Source organism: Anopheles nili, chromosome 3, assembly GCF_943737925.1.
Source record: "Anopheles nili chromosome 3, idAnoNiliSN_F5_01, whole genome shotgun sequence".
NCBI classification, from domain to species: domain Eukaryota; kingdom Metazoa; phylum Arthropoda; class Insecta; order Diptera; family Culicidae; genus Anopheles; species Anopheles nili.
In genome coordinates, this window is record NC_071292.1 from 17,209,459 (window position 1) to 17,235,259 (window position 25,801).

A 25,801-nucleotide genomic window follows, 5' to 3' on the forward strand; every position below is an offset into this window, starting at 1 on the left:
TGGAGAGGGTGGAAGGTAGGGTAACCAATGGTCAGAGTGGTAGGAGATAAAACGAAGCACAACAATCGCACGAGGTCGAAGTAACACAAATAACAGCGCACACACGCGCGCACACATGAGCTCTCGCACAGCGCACACGCCACTACTAGATCTCCAGAAGGCGTGAATTTTGTCCTTAGGAGGAAATAGTAAGCCACCATCGCCTTGGGAACGGACGGCCAAAGGCAAAACCACCTGGTTTTTCACGCGGCCCCGTTACGAGGTTACTTCGATCAACGACACAACCATCAAAAGTGCACACCACGGAGCGTAGTCGCGACCGCAGACTCACACCACCAGATCTACACTCGCGCACGCACGGCACCAGCGAAACACGCATTTTCTGAGTACACACCAACGGGCGGAACTGCCGGGACGGCCCAACGACTAGATTGGCCGCGCGTTGGAATGCTAGTTTCCTGCCGATTGACTTTTCTTCGTTTCGCACGCGTTCTCCTTGCCCTGTAGCTCACCTTCGCGACGTAAAGTATGCACCACTCGTGCACCCACCCGTGTCCGAGTCGCGCACGCCGCGCGGTCACTCCGTGTCCTTCCGATCCTACCAAGCGTAAGGGACTAACTACTTGCTGCACGATCCGTCAAGTCGGCCAAGGAACGGCCGAGCGAAATTCGTCCGGTTTATACGAGCTTCCGCAGCCACACCAACGGCTCTGTTTCCGCCAAAGCATCGGCTCTACACGGCCGACAGATTGATACTACAACTCTCACGAAGATCGACCGAGGCGACACCGAATCTAGTGGTGCTGATGTAGATTGGTATTCGCAGGAGGTGCGCACAGGGACGATTTACATTTCCGCAAATAAGTTTTAGATAAACGAGCGCGGAAAATCATCACTGATACCGTTCGTTCAGCTAGTGGTCATGGAGTGGATCGGTCCTGCTGTTTGTCTACTGTTGTAAGCAATGCCTTCTGAAGAGCCTTCTTTTGCGACACTGTTTCTTCTTCTTCCTCTCTAAGCGTAAATTCACGATATGGGAGAACTCATCTATACGGTTCCCCATTTAGTAACATGTGGGATTAATATTGGTAAAAACAAACGATTCTTTTGTGCGAACAGTAATTTAGATTACTAGCTTAGTAGATGTTTGTAATTTATAGGTAATAAAATTTAGAAACTTGATAAAAGATGTGTAAACAATTGCTATTTTTCTACCTAGCGTATGGATCGTAATCTTTTGAGAAACCTACGCGTTCACTGCACTTAGAACACAAGTTCTTCCTCGATTACTTCTTCTTCGTTTGTCGGGAGTATGTATCAGTAAAAGAGGTTTAAATTCCATTTTATATTACAAAATTGCATAAAATCGTCACTTAGAAAAATACCGACCAAAACCATCGCGCGCACACACACACTGTGGTATTTCTCAGACGTCAACTTTGACAACAATAATGGTTTTCAAAATACACTGCTGTCTAATTTATACCTGTTTGAAAATTATTATTTAATTTTCAAATGTATCAACTTTTCATTGGTACAAAAGTTTACTGCAATAGCATCAATATATACAAAGGAACAACTTTACACAAAAGTTATATAGATGAAACATTTCTAATACTACAAAAAGTAAGCATAATCAGAACGAAAATGGCATCGTAGTTAGCGATAGAAATTCCATGCTGTAATCAAAGTATTTATATTTGTTTAGCACTAGATTTGAATTATAATAAATTAAACTGTTTTATTTTTGTTTCTGATATTTTGTTAGTAATAAATCATAAGAATTGTAGACTATGGAGATACGATAGAATAGATGTATCGTTCAAGCAAAATTGATTGCAAATAAACTTGTAGTTTTTCTTCGTTTTTGCAATGTTATATTTCAATGAATGGTGATAATATTACGATAATTTATTTTAGACAAAAACTCCAACTGTATAGAAATAACTTTTTATCAAGAAATAATGTCCATTCTATGATTACCACAGTTGTATCGAGGCCATGTCTGATTAGATGTTCGTGTTGGTCCATAGCATATGGCGGACGTGTGAATCAGCTGCAGGCGTCATCCTTAGGACGCCACTTTACCATTTTCCGCGTTTTTCTTTAAGTTTGACATTTACGTAATGACGCAGAATTGTCATTAAAATTTTATTGGGGGAAGGAAAACAGTGACGCTAGTTTATATAAAAATAACTGGAAATGTATCAACCGAACAACAAATACCCCTCGGAAGACGATGGTAAGCCTTGTAATGATGATTATTTGCTCACATAAGCAATAGTTTATGGTTGTTTTTTTTTGCAGCAGACGAATATCTGATCGATCCAAAGATGGTGCAGTATCGGGATCAGTTTTGTCGCATATGTCTTATGAATTCGAAAGATTCTTTGATTCCAATATACGCTGAAATCAAGAAAATTTCGCTGTTAGAGATGTTTGTTCAACTAACCACCTTTGAGGTACGTATGAAAGGATTTACCTACGCACGTCGTTGCATATCATGCAATGCGCATTCTTTTTAGCTTGAACACAACGATGCATACCCCGGTTTTATGTGCGAGCAGTGTGTTAGCAAGCTTACGTTGGCATACAACATTCGACAGGAGTTTATCACCCAAACCGAATTGCTTCTTAAAATGACCGTCGAACAGAGAATAATGGACTACTACAAGAAATGTTTAGGCGAAACAGATGATCCTATCGATGTGAAACCAGTGGAAATAAAAGAAGAAAACGTATCTGCATTCGCAGAATCAACAAACGAAAGTGAAGTCGTGACGGAGGAACCTGTCAACATTTGGAACAACAACAACACCAACTTCGACGATTCCGATAATTACAGCGTCGAAAGCCTAGAATCTATTCCCATGCCAAAGAGACGCTACAAATCCGTAGGTAAACGCGGCCCAAACAAGAAAAAAGCTGCAACAGTGAAGAAGATAAAAGAGATAGGGGAATACAAAAATCAATACTCTTCTAACAAATGCTTTATTTGCAATCGGGAACACGAAACGATCGAGGAACGAGATGATCATTTTCGCGAGCACATTCACTTGATACCGCAGGAATGTACTGAGTGCGTCATTAATCCGAACGCTCAAGACGATTCATCTGCCGATCCGGAAAGTGGCAAACCGAAGCGAATAGTTATGAAAAGCGTAATTCAGTTGAACACACACTTAATGATGCATGAAATGCCACATAAATGTGACCAGTGTTACCGGCGATTTATGACTCCCGCTCTTCTACATCATCACATGTGGAACTACCATGGCAATTCCAAGGAAGGACTTACTTGCGAATGGTGTGGAAAACGATATTATTCCAGGCGGCCCTTTACGGAACACACTCGTCGCCATCGGTACGCGCTAACCGAAAGGTTTAAGTGTCCTACTTGTGGTCGTTCCTTCGGTACCAATGCGCTGCTGCGACGGCATATACTGGTACATACAGGAGAGAAAAATCATAAATGCACCTACTGCTCCCGAATGTTCAGCAGAAGGTGTAACTTGCTTGATCATTTGCGACTGCATACGGGCGAACGGTGTCACAAGTGTGACGAATGCGATCAAGCATTCAACACGAACGTGTCTCTACAGCGCCACAAGCAAATGGCCCACATGCCACAAACCGAACGTGATGGGAGGTCGAGAATCGACCGTAACATTTACACCCTGGAAGCTGACGGTTCCAAAATGTACCGCTGCAAGGTGCAGGGTTGTGCATTCACAAGCAAATCGAGTACAATAATGACCCAGCATAGGACTCGTCACAATAAACCGTTTGTATGTGAGGAATGCGGACAACGTTTTGTGGCGCCCAAATTCGTCCGCAAGCACATGGAATACATGCACTCGGGTAAACCAAGGAAGCGCTATCAACGATCAGCTAATTCGACGAAAAAGGACAAAGACGACGGAAACATTCTTTCCGAAGTAGAACCCACTGAGTCGAACGTTTCGGTGAAACCAAAAAGACGCATTCAGGTGTTGGATAACTCATGGGAGAAGATGAAGGACGATATTATTCGGACCGATCTTAATGCTGGTGAGCTAAACGTTGTTCGCGAATACGTTGTGGAATTCGTGGAAGACTCTAAAGCATTTGAATCTTAAGTTAGTTCAGTATAATTATACATATGGCAATTGATAATAAATACTAAGTTTAGCTTTCCATCAACTCTATTTGTAAGCAACAGTATGTTGATCATTGAAAAAATAGTTCAATCTCCTCTATAAATTAAAGACGTTATGTTTAGCTACGATTATACCGGTTCCCTTCGCCGCGACGGTGTTCGTCTTTGAATTCGTCCTTCGCACGTTGGCGCGCCAAGTACTCCTCGTCATCACATTCGACTAATTTTTCGTTCTCCTCGTCCTCACGATCTTGCTCTGCCGCGTTGTCCTGGAACACCTTATTCATGAGGGAGTTCTTGTTTACCTCCTTCATCTTTTCCGGGTCGGGGAAAATACCTTCCGCCACTCGCTGCTCGTAAAATTCGGCTACCGTCATGGTGGGGAGACTCGGATATCCCCTACCGTAGACGGCCTTCTGAACCGCGTCTCGTGTAATGATGATGGGTTTTAATGGTTTTGTAGGATGCTTTTTCACGGAGCTGCCCAACCCGCTGCTACCACCAATGTCACCGGAGTTCTCATCGGGGTGCAACTTTGCATGGGCTAAGAACTGCAACATCTGTTTTTCCTTTGCTATGCTCTCCAGTTCTTCCAGTGACTCGATAATTGCGGACTTCAGAAGCGATAGGTAAAACTCACGCTTCGTTTCCTCGTCGATCTTGTCTTCCGACTGCTCCACTACGTATCGTAGTCGCTTGATTTTTTCATTTAATTCTTTTTTTTCCTGAAATTTTCGAATTTTTTCGTTCCTCTCCTGACCCATGCGCTGTAACTCGCGTATTTTATCGCTCTGTATACCGGTCACAACCGCCAGCTCGCCGGAAGCATCATCTTCGTCTGGTTTTTCGTACAAGCGGTAGCTCTCACAGCGTGTTAAAAAGTCTCTGGATAAGTATAACGATCGGATCAGGCCATGTCGCATAAATTGAACGATAGCAACTTACTTAAAGTATACTTCCGCTACCTCAACGACCTCTCCACGGTTTGCATTGCATAGTCGCATGGTTAGATTCCCAAGAAAAAACGGTAGCAAGAAGTATCGCATGTTTTCGGTCGGTACTTCTTCGTGTGTTTCGTTGCTGCTGAACATCCCGACCAGACTAACCAGGCGGGTGGCATCCTCGAATAATCCAATAGTTTTCTTTACTGCTACCTGTGGGAATACCAAATCAAATGCATGGTAGGCGATTTTTTTTGTGATTGATGTAAGCAGTATCCGAAACATACCTGAAATTCGGGGGCATTTGAAGGAATCGCTGCATTTTCGTCCAACCGGTTCATCGACGTATAAGCATCATCAAAAATTTCTGATAGCTTACGATCAAGCGGTATCTCGTTCGTTGTTTCAGACATTTTACACTACAGTAATTTCTTGTAAAATATGAAGCTTTTAAATTTTATACCTTACCGCGAATTTTGTTTCTATAATGACGACTTGCCGGAGTTTTTTCTTTTAATCTGTCAACAATATGCAAGGTTGCTACATCATTCAAAGTGTTTGATTTTACCCATTTACCTGGTAGACGAGAGCAGGGGGAATTTTACCTAGCCTGTTAGTGTATACATGTCAGAAGTGTTTACGTTGTTTAATTTATGTACGCAAAAATGGAAACGCTCGAGGAAGGTACGTTTTGTTAGAACCGAAGCCAAAAGCTCGTAAAATATGTGGGTAATTGTGTACACTTTTCAACAGATGATCTATCTACTTCCTGTCCCATGGAGTCGCATCAGAAAACTCCGGAAAAATCTGTGCTGCAGCGGTTCTGTCGTTTGTGCATGCGAGAACGCCCGTCGCTTTTGCCATTTCACGCGAAGTTGCGAGACATTAGCCTTGCCGATATGCTGGAACGAATATTGGGTGCATTTAAGATAAAAAAATCGACCAACTTACCCGACAGAGTCTGCATGAGTTGTGTGACCAAGTTGGACTATGCCTATAATGTGCAGAAAGAGTTTGTTCGTAACGAGCACCGGTTGAGGCATCACATTCAGCACGGGGCTTTGCTGGAGAAGTTGTTCGTGTTCCAAACGCAAGCTATCGCAGTAAAGGAAAGCTATGCGGAGCAAATTCTGGCAGAATGTGGTGATGGACTGCTAGCCGAGAAGATAACGGTCGACCAGGCACACGAGGTGCCCGATATGCCTAAAGCGGAATCGGAAGCGGCCACAACGTTTAAATCTATGGTACCGCCTGGCGGGTGGGCAGTGATGGCTTGCGATTGTCGCGACAAATCGGCAGCTAGTTCTAAGCGCAAACGAACTAGCAAAACGATACGTTCTCCGAAGCGAAAGCTACGAAGCCGGCAGATTCTACGACAGGCAATCGCGGCCGAAAATCCTAGTGGCAAGACCAAAGCTTTAATCGATCCTTTGAAATGTTACATATGTGATACGGTCACTGAAAGCGAAGACGCGCTAAGGGATCATTTAGTGGTGCATTCGGATATGCTGCCACACACCTGCACAATATGCTATCCGGAGGGTGCGGAGAGCAAGGAGTCCAACCCTGTCACTTCCTTGGTAATGTTGCAGCGGCACTACCGGATGCATACTTACCCGCTGAAGTGTCCGCACTGTCCGCAACGGTTCCAGTTGTATACTTCCGTGTACGCCCATGTGCGCTATCGGCACGAGTCGTTCGACAACCCCGAAGGTTACACGTGTCACGTTTGTGGGATCACGATGCGGTACCGGCCGTCGTTCATGTATCATATGCGAATCCACTACCACGAGAGGATGGGCACGTTCCGGTGTCAGTATTGTGATCGTGTGTTCGGCACGCGACCACGCCTCGATCGCCATGAGCGGACGCATACCGGAGAACGCCCGTACGCGTGTCACCTTTGCACGAAAACGTTTGCTCATTCGGGGCAGCTGACGACGCACATATCGCGCCACAACAACGAACGGGGCCATCAGTGCGAACAGTGTGGCAAAGCGTTCTTCAACAAAGCCATGCTTCGGCAGCATCAGGAAACGCACGAAACGGCTGAATCCCGAAAAAGTAACACGAAATCACGCCAACGTCCCTGTCCTCACCCGGGATGTACACACGTGGCCATGACTTACCAGGCATACTACATGCATCGGCTTCGCCACGACATGGCGCATAGGTGCGAGGAATGTGGAAAACGCTTTGCACGACAGTGCGAGGTGAGGCGACATCGTCGCATTTACCATTCGGCGGAACACCCCTTCAAATGCGAGGCGTGTGCTAAGACCTTTGTAAGCTCGCAGAGCTACAGGGAGCACATGGATTCCCATGCCAACGTGCGCCGGTACGAATGTGATATTTGTGATAAAAAATTTGTGCGACGCCGCAATCTGGTAAACCATCGAATGTCCCATACAAACAATCGTCCATATCAATGCGGAGATTGCAACACCACGTTCAAGTACAAGAGCGACTACAATCGACACCGGAAAGATAAACATGAGCAGGTGGAGCTGGACGATACGCTGGCGGGGACTGAAGACGAGACGGTTAACGAAATCGTGCTCATTGCCGAGGATCCGATTATGGATGGAATTCTGGAAGAAAGTGTTCAACGGAGCCTGTTGTCCAAGGAAGAAATTGAACTTGATAGTTCATATGGCGAAGTAATTGAAACAGTCGAAGAATCGATTGTTGCCGAACAACCATTAGTCACTATCGGAATCGACCAAGTGACTAAAGAAGAATATATTATCGAGTACATAAACCATGAATAATGATTTGAAACTCAAATTTTGAACAGTAAATATAATTAAGTTCGAAATATTGTCCACGCATCACTAAGTTGATATTTTAATAATACACATACGCGTAATACAATTGTTACAATTACATGTTGTTTAATTACGATTATTTAGCTTTAATCTGCTCATAACTGTGATATGGTCAGGTTATTAATTGAGTTTGTAGCTAGAGGAGGGAGTCTAGCATAGCCCTTTTAAAAAACTGTAATCTTGTAAATTTTGGCAATCAATAGTTGCATGGTAAAGGACACGTTTATATTTCAGTTATGCCAAAATGTATTCAATTACAAAAACAAGTTAAGATAAATGGCATGGACTATGCCTATAATTCCACTCAATAGATTTCTAATATCTTCTATAGTTAACAGAAACCTATTTACTTACTAAAGTAGAATATTGTACGTAATTTCAAATTATATTGTTGATTTTCAGTTTAGGGAATGCCTGTTTTAGTCGTTTGGCAACACTGCCTTGAATGTCAAATCTAGGCGACAAGATTGTTAAAAGATGCGTCTATCCAGTGTTTGGGAAATATAATACACTTTCTTTAAACAACAATTATCAATTAACAAATAACATTTCCATACGGATTACATCTTTCGTTTTACGGCTGCCTTAATCTGCTACGAAAGATGGAAGAAGACATCTCATTAAATAAGGGCAACACATCCATCTCGTTGAAGGAACAGCCGACTACTGATGGCACGGTTGATGACGAAGGTAAGTCGCAAATGTAACCTCCATAGTGCGGCGTAGCTCAGATAGGGCTTGTTGTGAACCTTATCCATTCGCTATTGAATTGGCAAACTTCTTTCCGTTGGCAGTTACTTCATCGGATTGCTTTTGCCGAATATGCTTGCTAAAGCACCCAAATCTAGTCTCATTAATGGAACGAATCGATGGCGTGATGATACCAGAGATGCTGTACAAACTTTGTGGTCGCCAGATTGAGGTCCAAGAAGGCTATCCCAAGAGCATCTGCCAGCGCTGCCTGTGTCTGTTAGATTGTGCTTTTAAATTTCTCAACGAGTTTCACCAACAAGATGAGCGGTTGCGAAGCTTCTATTGGAGCGGCTCCGTACTGAAACGACTGCAGGAGTATCGCGACGAAGGAATACAAACTGTCGAAACCCGGATGGAAAATCTAATGGCCCGCAATCGTAACCTGTTTCTACCGACAAGCAAGGAGACTAGCAATAAAACGACGAGTACCAACCTCGCACCGGAGTTGATTGATGCGAGTACCAGCACCGAGTTGCCGGTGGTGGAGGAATTAGTTGTGGCCCATGTCAAAACGGAAACTGCTCAGGAGAACGACCTGCTGATAGACTACGTAATTGAGGAAGATGAAGAGGCATCTTTCAGCGATGCTAACCTTTCATGCGCCGATGCAATTGAGTTACCGATGAAAGAGGAACATCTATTGGCTATGAAGATAGACGTTCTGGAGCCACTAGAACTGGACGAAGATGCACCATTTATAGTAGAAAAAAAGGAAAGAAGAAAAGTTCGTACGAGGGCGGGTCCTACCAGGACATCCAGCCGTTGGAGAGCGGCCCGTGCCAAGGCATCGAAAGTAGAGCCAGAGGACACCGCACCCACAGAATCGGACGAACTGTCGCAAGGCCAGGACTTCAAAGAACGTTATGAGAATAGCGAGCACGATCAGGAGGAGCTGGACGAAAGTCCGAACGCAATCGACCATCTGCGTTGTTACATATGTGACCACGTGGAGAAAACAGAAGACCTGCTGGAACAGCACCTCGACTTGCACAGTGTAATGCTGCCGTTCGATTGCACTACTTGCTTGCTTGAGGGTGCAGTACCCCGCACGATTAAGACAATAAATTCTCTGCACAACCATTTTCGTTCGCATCAGTTCCCGTTCCGGTGCGCTCAGTGCGGTAAACGCTTTCTACGCAAGGTACATTTGCAAGCCCACGAGGAGGGTCACAAAAACGAGCTATTCGTGTGCGACGAGTGCGGTCGACAGTTTACCCACAGAAAAACTTGGCAAAATCACGTCAAGCGCCATTCGGCGGTCCGAACGGAGGAGTATAAATGCAAATACTGCAACAAGGTCTTCGGTAACAACCCTCGACTAGAGCGGCACATCCGTTTGCACACGGGTGAGCGGCCGTACGGTTGTAAATACTGCGTAAAGCGTTTTTATGATCGTCACCAGTTGCAGTGTCACACTGAAAGGCATTTCCGCGACTTGGAGTGCGCCTGCGACACGTGTGGGAAATCTTTCTCGGGCGTTAAGAAGCTAGAAGAGCATAAGGTGCAGGAACACCTACGCGGTGCAGAGCTGGAGGAGTTCTTGGCAAAGCAAACCAAAACTGCACGGCGTGTAAGCAAACTGAAGGACACACATTGTCCATTCCCAGATTGCGACTACGTGGCGAACACATACGGAGCGATGTACGTGCACAAGCGCACCAAGCATCAACCGGTACACCAATGCGATATGTGCCACAAATCGTTCGCTTTTTTGAATCAGCTGAACGTGCACATGAAGCTGCATACGGGCGAGAAGCCGTTTTGCTGTGAAATTTGTGGACGCAGCTTCCGGCGTGGATTCAGTTATCGGGAGCACATGGAAATGCACAACACGGACACGAACTTTAACTGTCCGACGTGCAACAAGAGCTTCAAGCGGCCTCGATATCTGCAGGCACATATCCTAACGCACACCTCTGTGCGGAAGTTTTCATGCGAAATATGTAACAACTGTTACAAAACGAATGGAGAATTGAAGAAGCATAACCGGAACAAACACGGTTTAGAGATAACGGAGGAAATGACGGAGACAACCGTAGATGTCGATGATGTGTCTGTAGCTTATGTGGTGGAATACGTTTAGAGTTACCAAAAATGGGGTCAAAAGTAAGGAAACGATATACATTCTTTGTTTGGCTTCACATTCTTACGGTAACTATTAGGCTGATATTAAAAAAAAAACATTAGTTAGCACATACATAAGAATAACACGGATTCAAACGTATTCGATTAAGCATTATTAGATCATAATCAGAGATATCTAATTTCATTCTAGCAGTTCGAACCATATGCCGGTAAAAATAATTTGAAACTCGATTGAAATTAGTTTCAATCTTAGGCTCATGTAACAGATTAGTTTTCGTTGTGTCTCACAATTTATATTGAAATATATCATTATCCTTACTTATCATTTCTTCCTATTAGTTAACACTAAACAGATTATACATCCATTAGTTCAATGAATTTTTAAAGAAAGAAAATTATTAAACACGTATTAAAGATGCAAAATAAAATCTGTAAATTGGTTTATTGTAGAGCCCCCCGGCAGAATGTGTATTAAGGAACGCGCTTCCCAATCGGACAATTATGCTATAAGGCCAACGGACAGCAACGCCGTGGCTAAGATATTTCTTCTCCCTCCTCCACTCAACTATTCGTTCTTAACGCGACTGAGTGCAACGTAGCTAATCTTCGTTGCCAAATCGAAATATCCAATAGGACCCTTATGACAATCGGCACATATGAGATACTTTTTATCGTTCACCGTGTTCGTGAAGCCTATGTTTTCAAACGTGTATATATCCGTTACCTCCCAAAAATGTCTCAATGTTTCTTTTGTGTCGTCCTTCTCTTTACAACCTTCCATAGGTAGCTCGAACTAAAAAGTGATGATGTTTGTATGTTAGCCTAAAAATGATCATGAAATATAAAAACATTACAGTACCTCAGTGTTCACGAATTCGGCGTTTGTCGGTTTTAGAATGAGTGAGTCACAGTGACAGCATTTTACGTTTGTTTTATTTCTGGCATGTTCGTCTTGCAGTTCAGAATAATCTGAAGATGTTAGGTCGCTAGCCATTGCCGGTTCTTAGTGGATTGTACTCTACACTGAATATTTTCGTTATCAACAGCAACTTTTTCGACTGAACGGAACTGTGTGGAAGTAATCAAAGCAAATGTCAAAACAAAAACAAGTCCTATTAATTCAATGTGACAGTTGATAGTACTCCTTATTGAAAACTAAAAAAGTGTATACTAATTTCGGTTTTTAATTTTGAAACAATTAAAATATAAGTGAAAATATTCACAAGGTACTGAATTGCATGGGTTACGTGAGAGAAATGAAAAGGATAAAAGAAAAAAGAAGAGTGCTTGTTTTTGGGTTAATTTTGCAACATTTCCACTGTACTCGCTTTTGCATGATTCCGAGCGTATGCAAAATGAATATGTAAAATTAATTATGCACCGATCAAACTTTAATCTCTTATATATGTACATATAATGCTAAAGAGAATACATTTTTTTCACTTTATTAAACATTTTTAGTTTTGTACAGACAAATAATACTACTTTAAACTTAGGTTCATATTATATCTTTACACTAAATCATATTAGTTTAAAAATAATACACCATCACTCATACATCCTTTGTATACGTTGCAGAATATTCAAAGAAATCATGATTAGATGCATGAGCCTTTTAGATAGGGAGCCGTGTCTATTTATTTAAAGGAATGTGCCACAATACTTTAAATCAGCTGATCGTGATTTTTTTAAGATAAGATTTTGATAAGATGCCTTTGTGCGTTGAAAACATGCTTGAATATATAATACACCAGACGTGTATCGAGGTAGTTCTCCTATCTGGTTGGTTTATTATTAAATATAGTTATAAAATTACGGTAATTTGTTCCGCAAAAAACTGTAATGTTTATAACGAGACTCGCAAGTGAAACGTCTTTGACATTTCTGACGTATGGTATTAACATTAAATTAACTTGATAAATTCTTATGATAAATGAAACGTTTGAATAAATTTCAATTCAAAACTGAGGTGTGTTGTAAGGATTACAGCATCCGTTGACTGTATCCTTTTTCATAGTTCACTTAAATGGCATATCCTGAGTGTACCTCCCTTCTTAAACTAATGCTATATTATACTTAACTATTGCTATAAAAATATTTCTACAATGTATTACGATTACTATAAGTAGTTATCGCTATTTATAATCTGTACAAACGCAGCAGAATTTGGCAACGACATTTTAACATATATCTTTGAATTTGATGCATTGGATTTGAAAATATGCATATTTTTTTCTGAGTCCTGCACTTATAAAAATTAAATTTTTGCGTTCCTATGATTATAAAACATAGATTGGTACGGTTGAAAGATAAATAAAACTAACTTGCCATAGCACCAAAAATGTTAGATAGCTCATGAAAATGAGTAAAATATATGCATTTTTCAGATCATTGTCATATTAGTAACTTGCTTTACCATTTTACAAACCAAAATGAGGGTGACTTATTCAAACCCCAAAAGGATAACTTTGTGTTGATTTTTGCTAACTATCGGTTGATATTTTTTTGGAGCGGAGTCACAGTTAATGGCGAGAACTATTCGACGGAACTATGCATTTTGATTTTGTGAGTCTTTACACTGGTCTTTGTAGTAAAATTTCTATCACATATATTGCAACGGAATGCTCCGCGGTGAGCAGCGATATGCTCGCTCGCTTTATATTTCATGATCATTTTCTTGCACACTGGACACGGCGTGAACGTGTGTTTGCGCTGGTGTACCTTCAATTGTTTTAGATTTATGAATGATCGGTCACATTGGTCGCAATCCTCAATTGCAGCTGCTTCATGTATATTGGAGGGTGCGTGCACTAACATGTGATGGGACTGCAAATTGCACTTCTTTTTGAACATTTTTTTGCACGTTTCACACTGGAATCCTTTGTGGGCCTCAATATGTTCCTTCATTTTGAATCTTACGATCATTTTCGCACAAATTGGACAGGGAGCTAGCACGTGAATGCGGCTGTGTATTTTAAGCTGCGTATTGTTATTGAACAATCGATTACACTGATTGCATTGGAGCTTTTCGTGGTCTAATTCATCTGCAGCATGCAGCAAACTGCTGTGCGTCTTCAAACTAAACTTTGTTGCGAAGGTTTTATCACATATATCGCAGCGATGCGCACCCATATGGGTTATCATATGCTCCTTGATTTTATGTTTCGCGATTATTTTTTTACAGATCGTACATTCAACGCCGTTGTCATGTATCGTTTTTTTCTTTTCTTGCTTTAGGAGAGGATAGGATAGAAGAGGGTTCTTAATATCATTTACATTGTTTTCCATACACAACGAAGCTTCACTACAGGCAATATTCGCAGTGTCTGTAGGTAGATTATCTTCGGAAATATCACATCGATCGATGGGAATTATCTCATACTTTTCGCATTGAAAAAATTCAAAGACCTCATTTTTAATGGTCAATTCTTCGTCTGGATTTTCTGCAGCTCCATTGGATACATGTGCTGCTTGCTGATGTTCTTTATATGGTTCATAGTTACCGGCGTTCTCGAAGGGATCGTCGTCATAATAGTTGTCGGGAAAATAGTTCTTAAACGTACCTTGCCTCGACTGGTCAGAAATCATATGTTCTGTTGCATGATCCGTGTCGGCACTATGATCCAACGGTTCTTTCTTGATGATGTCGACAAAATCAAGAGCTGGGGTTTCCGCAATGTAAAGGGGATTTTCAACGGTCGCGTTCCATTGTTGCTGTAATTTCTCTTGATTTTGTTCCACCTGTAGACTGTAGCTGTGGAAGCTCCATACAGTAGCTGTACACTGTGTGCATACATTATTTGACAAGCCATTGGCTTGTTTTACCTGTAAGAAGAGTAAGAGAGAACGGTTGCTAAAAGGAACTTATACTAAAAGGCATCAAAGTCTTGCCTAAGTAGATATTTAAATGTAAAATATTACCTGAAACGAAAATACACGCTCGATTACGTTGCGGAACGTGCCTTCCACTAAGGATGAGCCATGTTCACCGATCTGCCCAAGGCAAAATCTACATGTCGGGGTACTCATTGCAGAGGATCAGATTGTTTGAAACGAATAGTCTATACCAGTATCCTAGTGGGAATGTTGGGTGAGAATTAAAAATTATGCACTGAAAAGAGCCGCCGCTACTTTGTTTTCCAAGGTTAACTAGCCACTTTGATTACAAAAAATGTAAAAATAAGACAATGTTAAACGACTATAATGTGGCGTTCTTTTTGAACGATATAATGGCTACAGAATGTCACGAAATATAACGACAAACAGGTGCTCTAATCAGCGTCACTGATTTTAGGAGATTTTCCAAAGAAAACTATTTTTTCGCACTCGTCTCTAACGTTATTAATCAAACAATATAAGCGCACAATATCAATGAAAAGGAAGTTTGATCTCGAGTTATCGTACCAGCTTGTATTAGCGTGCCTACAGTATCATCTTGTATTAGTGTACCGTCGTACCTTAGGTTACATGAATATCGGTACAAACGAACTGGTCCAATTTCTTTCCAAGTCCAGGGAAAAACTCAAACGAATAGGCGTATTTGCGCCAAGCGTGCACAACATAGTGAAGAAATTGTACATAAAAACAACCTTAAATCACTTTAATAATAGTACACGAGCGAGTTGTTTACTGTTTTCTTGCGGTATCCATGAAAATCAATAAAAATACACATCTAAGAGCCGCCAATAGATCGCATCTAAATCGTATAATGTTTGACATTTGTAGCCTGAATAGCTGGTTGTGAAATATTTCATTTGTTGTGGCATTTGACATTAGTGATCAAAAATGAATCAAAAACTTGAAATTACTGATCAAAACAATCAGTGAAATATTTTATGAAAAATTGCTGTGAGAAGCCCATCGGCTCACGGTGGTGAGAAGATGATCTGCTCACTATGGTGAGTACACGGTCGTCTCACGACTGTGATCCGATCGTCTCACCACGGCAGAAAGCGGTAACCTCCTGGTGTCCTGCGACCCTGTTACAAATGTCGAAAATTTTAGCTCGCCGGCGTGCACCGTTTTTTCGCGTTCGACGCTCATTTCGCAATTTGAAACGGCGGAGCCTAGTATTCAATCTGGGCTTATAAAAGCGCTGTTAGGCATGTGATATTCATTGAAAATGTACTTTATTTAGATAAAAAGATTATATTATAATAAAAAACACAGGCATTGGAATTATTTTTGAAAAGTATTTATTTTATACGTAGATTCTAAAGGAAGAAACCCTATTTTTAACAGATTTATTTTAGATTCATAGTTTATTCTACAAACTTTCTTTAAGAAGGCATTGCAAGAAATAGTTGATACGTATTAATAGTTTGAAGCTTCTTGTTTGATTTTTTTTTCATAGATTACACTTTGATTCTGAAAACATCGATCAGAATGCTGTATTCAATCCCTTGTCATCGAAATAATCGGCTTAGAAGGAAACGTACGGCTGATGAATTCGAACCAGCAGGTCAGATTTTATTGGCATGTTACAGATTTAGTTGAAACGGATAAACTTTCCTTGCCCTTTGAGCCATCCGACCGCCGGATAGCTAATGGCAAGCGTTTAAAACATCATCCTTTCCATGGTGTATCGGTAAGAACGTTGACTTATTATTACTCCTGCAGCTGGGCGTTTGTGGCTAGTTATTGGAACTATCGGAAAGAGTTAGGAAACTGTGGAGAACGCGACTAAACACAACTACTACACGCTCCTACGTTCGTTTTCAACAGGTTAATATAATACGTTGCTCGGGCGAGCCGCCACTACACCAAATTTCCAGAGTTTCACCACGTGCCGAAGGGCACGTGCTCGGTCACATACGCGCTACGTCGTCTCTTTCTGATACCAGCGTGTAAGGATGCGCGTTTCGTTGGCATGTTATCTGAGATGGAGCCGTGCTGGGAGCCGCCAGAGCGTGGCCACTAATAATGGCTGCATCAGCACGATTTCGATTCGATTCTGCGGCCGTTGTTAATCAGAGAACAAACCCGGTTACATACGATGATACGGCTGCACCATCCTAGGGGTTAGTGTATAAACTTTAACACGCGTTTCGGTTAGCACATTGACCATGCCTCTCCAACAACAGAACGTCCACATTCGTCTAGCAGAGCCACCGGGCGCGACCGGTTAAATGTATCGCGATTAATATTAATTGACGCACTTAAACTATCAGAAAAGTTGAGCCGCGTAAAGTCACCATTGGCGGTGTGAATAGAGCATACACTAGCGATCGCGGCACGAATGCTGAACTTTACAGGTTGGCATCGCGGAAGTCAAATTTGTGCTGTTGATTGTACCCAATTTAAAAAAAAACAGACTCTCACATCGTAAAACGCGTCCTTAGTTAATGTAAACGATAATAAACGTAAAAAACGCAGACCAACACAAAATTAGCTGTCCATTTTGTGTCCCTCCTCCCCGAGGACACTTGTGCGTGTTTTGTGCGGTGGAGCCTTTTCGAGACGCCTGTACCAAGGCGATAAGTCGCACGTAAGGAAGACAGTTAAACTGCAAGATAAGTAAAATCGTAGCCAGAGCATTCCACCGTCCGGGTGTTCCTAACCGAACAGCTTATCGAAGCACTGATGGCAGTAGGGTTTGTCGTTCTGCTCCTTGAAGGTCCCCTTGTTCAGCTGCTTCAGACAGAAGGCACACACGAAGTGCTCCGGGTGGAATTTCTTGAACATGGCCGTAATGCAGCGGCCGGTGATCGGTTTGGAGCATCCGGCACAAAGTGATCCTCGTTTCGCGTGGTAATGCGTCTCGCAGTACGGCAATCCTTCGTGGTCAAAGAACGACCCACCGTGGAACGGTTCGCGGCAGTCCTGCGAAAAGGAAAACAAAGAAACGGTATTGGGGGAGGCATTAATAATCTTCAATTAGGCCACCGCGCTCTGTTTGATGATGATATCTCGTTAGTTGGTTCGTTGATTATGGCGGTACGTGAGTGAAGAAACGTTTGCCGTGAAGAGGAGCTCGTTTCACGTTAATTAAAATTGGATTGAAATCGACCGTCGTACCGATTGGCAGCTGGTTGGGAAATAATACTTTGTATGAACGCGATCATCGTTCATATGGGCAGATCAAATAGAGGTTTTCTTTTGAAGAGTTGTGCGAGTGGTTTCCAGATTACGATCTCTTAACTGTTTTCCTTAGTTTAAACGCTTTCTGTCCTATTCGTCCAACTAGCTCATCAAACTCCATATCTTACATTGTGATCCGAATCGCAGATTGAGCTCGTATGAAAAAAAATATAAACACCCGAAGAAGCGATCGGTTGAAAACCAACGCGTTTTCTCGTTCTGCTGCCGTTACTGCTAATCCATTCAGGCGTGTCTGTCCTGCGCCAGTTAATCGCAATGCTTTTAACCTAACGCGACCCTGCCACCGTTTCGTAAACGATGTCAGCAGGTCACCATGTTCGACCTGGTACGCCTACTTGAGCGTCAGCGAAAGACCCTTCGAGTGTCGTCTCCTGCCACAACCGGAAGGACGTTCGACAACACCGCCAACCGGTGCCAGTGCGCGGACACGTGTGGTACGCATCGTCCCATCGGAAATGATGGATGATGATCTACGAGGGCACGAGAAGAGTTCCAAAATAAATGACCAAAAGGCGCGTCCTTTCGTTTACGCTAGCCAACTAATGCCACGATCGGGTGCGATGTGGCGATGAGGCGACAGAAAAGGTAAGCCAAATATGAGAACAAGAATTAAACAGAAACCAAGAGAAAAAAAGCATCTCCTTTCGGCTATAAATATGCCGTCGTGCCCAACCTGCACCTGAATGGAGCGTGTCCATTTTTATGTAAAAGAATTTGCATTTTGCTTTCCGTTAGGTACATTTGCATTTGTGTTTCGATTCTCGTTTGCCAATGTTTGAACTGACGAAATTTGTTCAGTGCGAAAGATCTAACGAATTTCTTTTCAAGCTTCCACTTCGATTCAGGGTATAGTTTCCGTTGGCCACTTTTCAAAAGTCGGAAGTTGTCAACACGTGTGCTGTTCAGTACCGTGGGTGTCCTTTTTTAGTGACAAGGGCGTTGTTTTTGGGGTCGAATCAGATTGTGAAGAAAAAAAAAACATTACCGTTCCGTTGTGACTGGGAACGTGAGAAGTTTGTGTTGTTTTGATGTTCGAAGGTCAGTTGAGAAATTACGAATTTCGTTTCTAGCATGGCCCCTTCTCTAGTCAATGTCTTCAAAGTGGTCTAGGGATTTTGTGTCATTTTGCTCCTCCGTCACCATGGCATCAACCGCTGTTTTGGTAGCGCAACTGTTGCGGTTCTGTTAAATACATTTCGTCGTAACAAAAATGAAAGATCACATTGCAAAAAAAAGGTGACTAGATCGCGGATTGACGTCCCATAACTCCACTCCCGGTGCCATGGAAATCAAATATGACACGTCGTGCGTGAGTGTGTGTCAGTAGCCATTCGCCAGACATACATGCGAATTATTTACATTCCATTGAACAAGGTGCGAGAAACGCGCCGGATGATGTTCACCAGCCATTTTTCTTCGCCATGAATGAGTACGATGACCGTGAAAGCCCTCAAACGAAGGCCACAAGCGGTATTTCGATAACGTTTCGTTATCGGATCAATTTTAGCCATCTTCTAGCGATTTCCTACATCGTCTTGAATGCGAAAGCAGCTAAAATTTATCCCACCAGAGGTGACATAATACGATCGCACCCGTCCGCGTGTTCGCGTCCCGTCCATTCAGTGACTTTGTGTCCAGTAAGTCAGTCCTGCTCAAGCCTGCGCTCTGGGCAATGTGTGCCGTAAAAATTCTCATCAAACGGCCACCAACTGATCGGCGCTGATGCATTTAATGGAAACCGTGTACGAGCGAGAGGGAACGTTCCAAAATTAGATCCCTGCCATTACCAGCCGCTTAGCCGGAGACGTTCCGGGGCGGAAAAGCGCCGGCCTCCATTTCGTCAACTCGCGCCGTTAAGCGATGCGCGAGGAAACGACTCCACTGCTGCTGGCCAGCAGGCAGTAGAGTTCATTTCTTGCTTCACGGGTTTACATCATGCCATTCCTAGCATGGAACACGACACCGGACGGCCGGGCTGTGACGGTCATGGTTCGGGGTGAGATTTCATGCAAGCTTAACCCGAGAGAGAGCGAGAAAAAGAGAGCAAGAGAATACACAACACCCGCGCAAAAAACCACCCGAGTCGTGAGGTGCGAAATGGAGGCGGCTGGTGGCTGGTACCGATATTCCATCACCGGAATAAATACTAGCAAAACCAAACCCGACCAATGCGCGTACGCTAGGGCAGGATCGTGACGTCACCGAAACCGGATGATGTCACCCTGTGGTGAATGAGCCAAACCAAAAACGGTTTTGCGTGAGAGAGCGTGAAAAAAAGGGCCAGATCCCGTACGCGTGCACGTGCGCCTCTCAAGGACGACTGACGACAGGAGCACCGCTCGAACGCAAAGCCCTGCACGACGCGTGGTGTGTGTCTTTTTAGTTTTGTTGTGTTTGGTTTTTTGTTTTGTTTTGTTTTTTTTTTGTGTTTGTTTATTATCGTCTTCTTTTATCGCTCTTTATTTACAATATACATTTATAATATATTTATATAAGATTCGATAGGGCGCGAGAGGGTGTGTTGTGGTGTGAAATGAGCGGAAAATGTCGGTTTAAGCGTCTCGTACATACGCGTCACTAAACTATCTCTCGCCGTGTCTCGTGTTTCTTTCCGAAAGGTCCGAAAGGTTGCATCCGCGTGCGAGATACTACAAATGTCTTGTGGGTCGGTGCCGGTGGCATTGCGCAAAACGTTTCCACCGTTTCCGATGGGCATCATTTCCGTTTGCGCGCGGCGCCCATTTGTCTTGTCATGTTTAAGGACTTTTCGCCGAATGAGTGAACGAAATGGAAAGAGCAAAACAAAAAACGAGAGCACACCCCGAAGAAGCGTCTAGCGAGCTCCGTAGGACACCGGCTAAACGTGACCTCGGGCAAAACGTGAATGAGCAGATGGGGTGGGATGGGGGGAAAAAAAGCTGAAAAAAATGAACAGATCCTTGCCACGGAAGGGCGCCCGCTCTCGACACATTATATGCCAAATCGCGGCCGCGACCAGTGGGGCTGAAAATAGCCGTGCATTCGTGCGGCTCTTGGGACGAACGCAAAAAAAAAAACGCTGGGAAAAGCTGCGTTGGGTTGCGTGGAAAATAAAGAAAAGAATTAGGTCATCAGCGTGCGGGGGCGGGCCTCTGCAGCAGCATCGCAGGACGGATGGGCGGTGATCGTCGTGCAAGCCGACGTTGCCGTGTGCGTTGGTCGATTGATCTACCAGGATCGTACAAGGGTGCGCCATTGACAGGTGCCTTGCGTGCGCCTGCCCAGTGATGGTGGTTTTGCAGCGCAGCGTTGATGGAGTCTTAACCGGCGGTGGTGGTGTGGGCCTATTTTTAACCCTCACCTCAACGACGACCAAACAACCCGTGGTAAACGGTTTGCAAGCGGTGCCGCTTTTATCTTTCCAACCAGACGCAAAGCTTCCTAGTCCGATCCATTCGACCAACGGCACCACGTGCGTGTGCTCACGCGCCCAACAAAATCGCCACCTCTGTAGCCACGGGGATGCTACCTGGCCGTGGCCAACCGGGACCACGTCTAATCGTCCTCATCCGCACCGGCACACCCGGGACAGACGGGTTTGCCTTCCATCGCGTAGAACGATTTGCCGGTGACGGGTTTCGAGCAGTCCTATAAATAAAATCGATTACTGACGATCACGAGAGCGACCGGTAGAACACGCCGTGTCCTGTCGCGGGTTGCCTGGAAAATGCGTGAAAAACCTCCCCCTCCCCCCTCCTTTCCCCTAAGATGCAGCCGGAAAACCCCGGGCGCACACTTACCCGGCAAACGAAGCAATCCGGATGCCACTGGCTGTTCAGGGCGGAGATGTAGTTCTCCATGATGGCCCGGTTGCACCCGTTACACTTCGGGGCGAACATGTCGAAGTAATCGTTGCGACAGTACGGCTTGCCATCGCGCTCATGGAACCCATCTTCGCCGAACTGCTGGCCACACTGGGCGCAGAAAAAGTGCTCCGTGTGCCACGTTTTCTCCAGTGCCGTCACGCATTTCTGTGGGAAAAAAGGTGTGTGGATTAGAATCAAGAGTCGACAAACGACAAACAAACACGTACATCCAAAATCGGCCCATTGCAGTACGCGCACCGTGGGCTGAACAGGTTGTGATAATCCGTCTCGCAGTACGGGTTGCCATCGCGCTCGAAGAAGTTGCGCGTGCCGAGCTCCTGATTGCAGTGGCTGCACGTGAAGTGCTCCGGATGCCACGTTTTACCGAGTGCCGTGATGACCTGACCGACGATCGGTTTGTCGCACGCGTTACAGCATCCCTTCTGCGTGGTGTTCACACCCTGGCGGCTCATGTCGGCGGTGAGATTGCCGAGCATAGAATCGAGCTGGTCGGACGACGGTGGCAGCTGCTCGGTGGTCGAAACCGTCGTCAGCGTGCTCTGGTAGTGCGATGTGCCCTGGTTCGGTTTGGCGTAATCCGTCACCGACTGGTGCTGGTGCGATGATCCGGCGCTGATCTGTGGAGGGCAGATACGAGATGGAAAAGAATCCTTTTATGGTTTCCGAGTTGCTAGAGGCTTTCGCACGTAAATCCCCTGGTGTCGCTGGATGTCCTGCGATGGACGAACCTTCTTCCAGATGCAACGGTGTCGCCGAAGGGCAATAAACTAAATTCGAGAAGAAATTGAACGACTTGAAGCGGTGCTCGACGGTGCTGACTGCGAGCTAAGGATAGGTCTTGCCGCGTCGCGGTCTCAACGTGAACTGAGTAGCGCCGGCCGTGTGATCGTCTACTATTGCCACCCTCTCTCGATTGGCTCTGAGGGGGGCGGGTTGATGGTGGGATTTTGCACCCCACAAATCCCACCACACAACACGCACACATTCGCTCGCGGCGGTCGGGTGTTGTTTTGTTTTCTGGGCGCGAGGGCAAGCGCGATGGAGACGCATCGTTTGCTCACCAGCAAAGGAAGGGACGTTTGGTACAGTCGTTTTCCGAAACCGCCCTGTTTCTTGCCTGTACTATCTCTCTCTCTCTCTCTCTCTCTCTCTCTCTCTCTCTCTCTGTCTCTCACTCACTACCCTTTTCTAAACGCTATAACGGAAGATGACGCTCCGCGGGCGTACCCTGCTTAGATGGACGTGGACACGAAACGAGACACGCCAGAAGGGAATGGAGAGGATTGTTTTTGCGCGTCTCTCAGGCGGGAGAAAACGCCCAAGGGCAACCTCGTACGCTAGTGGCGAAGGAAATGCACAAACTCCCGATGCTAAAGCTGGAACGATCGTGGTGCCGCGGTGAGCAGATTATCTGGTTTTTATTTGGCCCATTTCCCATCCGAAATGCGCGCCCACCCCCACACACACACAGACATCGGGAAAATTAATGAACGAAATGGACGCGATCGAGGATAATCGCCGAAATCGCCGCTTGATCAGAAACCAGCAATCGAACCGCCGCTGCCTACTTGGGTTGGAGGATTCTGTTTATTGTTCCGGGCCCTATTTTTTCGCTTTCTTCCTCGAGTCGATCGCGTTTTAATGCAATCACTTCACTCATCGCTTTAGAAGGGGAGGGAATTATCCGATATCAATTAGTTTGGCTGGCGATACGGCGATTCTAAACAGATTCCTTCTGCGAATCGGCGAAACGTTTTTTTTTACAATAGACAAATTCCAACCCCATTATGTGTTTGATTTAGGTCGAGTGGAATTTTACTAGCCAAAAAAAACACCCATAACTTATACTCCAAGTCCGTTTGTGGCACTTCGATTGGTTCTGGGTCGGTTATGATTTTCACCTTTTTCCATGCGATGATGTAATTTACGCGAACCCGATTGCGATAACACACGTGCAAACAAAAAAGCAGTCTATTTCTGCGAAAAAAAACACTGCGACGCGTAATGGACAGGAACCCTTCGCGCATCTGTTATTGATCTTTTGAAAGCAATTTAAATGATAACGGGCGCGCGCATGTTGTAACCGGGCATAGATGATTGCGTCCTATCATACGCTTGTTTGGTGCAATTATGATGCCCCCTTTTTTTGTTTCTAGTCAACAACGGCACAGACGGTAATCATAACAAATATAATTTTACCACACACACTTTAGGATGGCTGACGCAGGCGTCCTATTTTTAACGCCCTTTCGAGAGATCGAAGCGCAACAAATCCGTCGGTAAATTGTCACAGGTTTTGTGTACCATCCTTTGGGCCGATTGGAAGGTTGGTTAATCTGTTTTTTTCTTCGTGTTCTTCAGTCGCTTTGACCTTCATCTCCCAGAACGATGAATAAAAAAGTCGTCTTGAGGCTAATCCATTAGAAAGATTAAGATGGGCGCTGCATGTGAAATTCATTTGATTATTGTTGGATATATGGACACCATGGGGAGGGGTCGCATCGAATAATTTAGTGACCCCTCATTAGGATTTGTCTTACGGGGCCAACCGTACGGGGTTGGGAAACGTGTGGCGCAGGAAGTGATCCTTCGGTCTCATTTCTGTTTGCTTTCACTCGCACAACGCGGTGGCATCCCGCGATCGGGGACAATGTTCGTTGGCGTTTGGTTCGCGACCAACGTTGGAAGGAGGGTTAGTGGTTTCATTTCGTCCGTGCGGCTGGCCTTTCGGGCCTCAACCCCTACGCCGATATTTTCCACTTTGCGGCCATCTTTTGCACTCATCCGGTCCGGGCGCCCGTGAGCCGGAAAAATAGTGACGCGCCGTGTGCAGAGGATCGTGCGCGATGAAAACTCGCGTCCTCCGCAGTCCGAGCGAGAGAGATAGAGAGTGAGAGAGAGAGAAAGAGAGCTAAGATGCGTTCCGTTCGGTGCGGTGTGCTACTATGCAAACATACGGCGGGTACGCTTGTTCGATGTTCGTTGGGTTCGTTTTGAAAACCCGCAAAAAAATTGGAACATTACTTCGAACTGGCCGCAGAACACAAGAAGGAAAGAAAAAAGCACACCCAGATGCCCTGAGGATGGGGTAAAAAAAAATGTGCGTAAGAAGCAACGATCATTCATCAGGAGCGAACGGTCAGGGATCCCGATTCCCGAACTGAGGGTGGAAAAACGGAGTTTCCGTGTGGGTTGTGTTTTGGCTTGCAATCGCAAAACAGACATCCGGTGTTGGGTTTGTTTTGTGAATTATTTTTACACTTCAAACCCAAAGGAAACGTGATAGAATGTTTGGAGACGCAAATGATTGCTGTTTATCGCTAACTAATTTCACGAGGCAATTTTTATCTAAACCCGAGGAAAGGGTATTTTAAAAAGAGCAATCGGACGTACGAAAAGCAAAGGAAATGGATGAGATTATGTCTAAGTAAAGCGTATCCGTGAGTCAGTTGCTCCTGAACAGCTACTAGTAGTTTAATGGTTGCTCATTTGTAATATTTCGGTCGTGGAAACGAGTCACACCAATCTAGGAAACGGCTTCATTGCCCTAAATACATTTATTACATAAAAAAATTTAACAAGTGAAAGGTAATTTTTCAACTCCTGTATAGGCCGAAAATCCCACACAAAAACCTGCACCTATTATGTGCGCATAGATTGAGAGTGAAGGAATCAGATCGAAACGGAGATGATCGGTTTCGTTGCTCTAAGGTGCGTTGGCGTTGAAGCAACGGGTCAGCAACAGAGCGTCACGTTAAATATATGATCGATGTCCATATGGTGTTTGAATTATTCGGCAACCATGCAGAGGAGAATGGTGGTTCGAACGAAGCTTAACCAGCAACGTACGTTTGGGGTAGGTGTTTCAGGCAAATATGATTGATGTGTGCGGCCATTTCGTCTGTGGGATAGACGTGGACAGAGCAATGGAAATTCTTTCATCTCGGCCCTCAAATAGGCACGCCTCCGTTCGTGGACCATTGGAAGAGTCCTTACATTCACGGTCACTACGGTCTGGTGGCGTGCAGATGGATGGCGTGAAGAATGTTGGCCAAATTATTAACATTTTTTTTTGCTTCATTTTAAGTG

At 44.4% G+C, this 25,801-nt stretch overlaps 5 protein-coding genes across 8 annotated transcripts in view; 1 reads left to right on the plus strand and 4 right to left on the minus strand.

Moving 5' to 3' along the window:
* Positions 1-4,257: 4,257 nt before the first annotated feature.
* Positions 4,258-5,539, minus strand: LOC128727069 (immunoglobulin-binding protein 1). The gene is made up of 3 exons (XM_053820935.1): positions 5,367-5,539; positions 5,084-5,292; positions 4,258-5,023 (listed from the first exon to the last, which is right to left on the minus strand). Exons 1-3 carry the CDS (start codon positions 5,490-5,492, stop codon positions 4,258-4,260), a joined length of 1,101 nt encoding a protein of 366 aa, XP_053676910.1. The 5' UTR covers positions 5,493-5,539.
* A 205-nt stretch (positions 5,540-5,744) lies between these two features.
* On the plus strand, positions 5,745-10,743 carry LOC128723799 (zinc finger protein 845-like). The gene is made up of 4 exons (XM_053817564.1): positions 5,745-5,763; positions 5,833-7,838; positions 8,510-8,597; positions 8,702-10,743. The coding sequence occupies exons 1-4, from the start codon at positions 5,745-5,747 to the stop codon at positions 10,741-10,743; spliced, it is 4,155 nt and encodes a 1,384-aa protein (XP_053673539.1).
* Positions 10,744-11,160: 417 nt separating this feature from the next.
* LOC128726536 (guanine nucleotide exchange factor MSS4 homolog) lies at positions 11,161-11,784 on the minus strand. The gene is made up of 2 exons (XM_053820350.1): positions 11,605-11,784; positions 11,161-11,538 (listed from the first exon to the last, which is right to left on the minus strand). Exons 1-2 carry the CDS (start codon positions 11,737-11,739, stop codon positions 11,311-11,313), a joined length of 363 nt encoding a protein of 120 aa, XP_053676325.1. The 5' UTR covers positions 11,740-11,784; the 3' UTR covers positions 11,161-11,310.
* A 1,496-nt stretch (positions 11,785-13,280) lies between these two features.
* Positions 13,281-14,781, minus strand: LOC128723800 (PR domain zinc finger protein 5-like). Its single transcript, XM_053817565.1, has 3 exons — positions 14,667-14,781; positions 14,022-14,570; positions 13,281-13,976 (listed from the first exon to the last, which is right to left on the minus strand). Exons 1-3 carry the CDS (start codon positions 14,772-14,774, stop codon positions 13,281-13,283), a joined length of 1,353 nt encoding a protein of 450 aa, XP_053673540.1. The 5' UTR covers positions 14,775-14,781.
* A 1,418-nt stretch (positions 14,782-16,199) lies between these two features.
* Positions 16,200-25,801, minus strand: part of LOC128725884 (paxillin) — a 29,160-nt gene continuing 19,558 nt past the window's right edge. For 3 of the 4 annotated variants that reach the window (XM_053819655.1, XM_053819657.1, XM_053819656.1), the window contains exons 7-9: positions 21,919-22,329; positions 21,626-21,856; positions 16,200-17,567 (exon numbers count right to left, since the gene is read on the minus strand). In XM_053819655.1, coding sequence (XP_053675630.1) covers positions 17,301-17,567; positions 21,626-21,856; positions 21,919-22,329 — 909 coding nt within the window. In that variant the 3' untranslated portion in view covers positions 16,200-17,300. Of the gene's footprint in view, positions 17,568-20,239; positions 21,474-21,625; positions 21,857-21,918; positions 22,330-25,801 lie in introns of those variants that run through there. The other variant, XM_053819658.1, reaches the window with a different exon arrangement.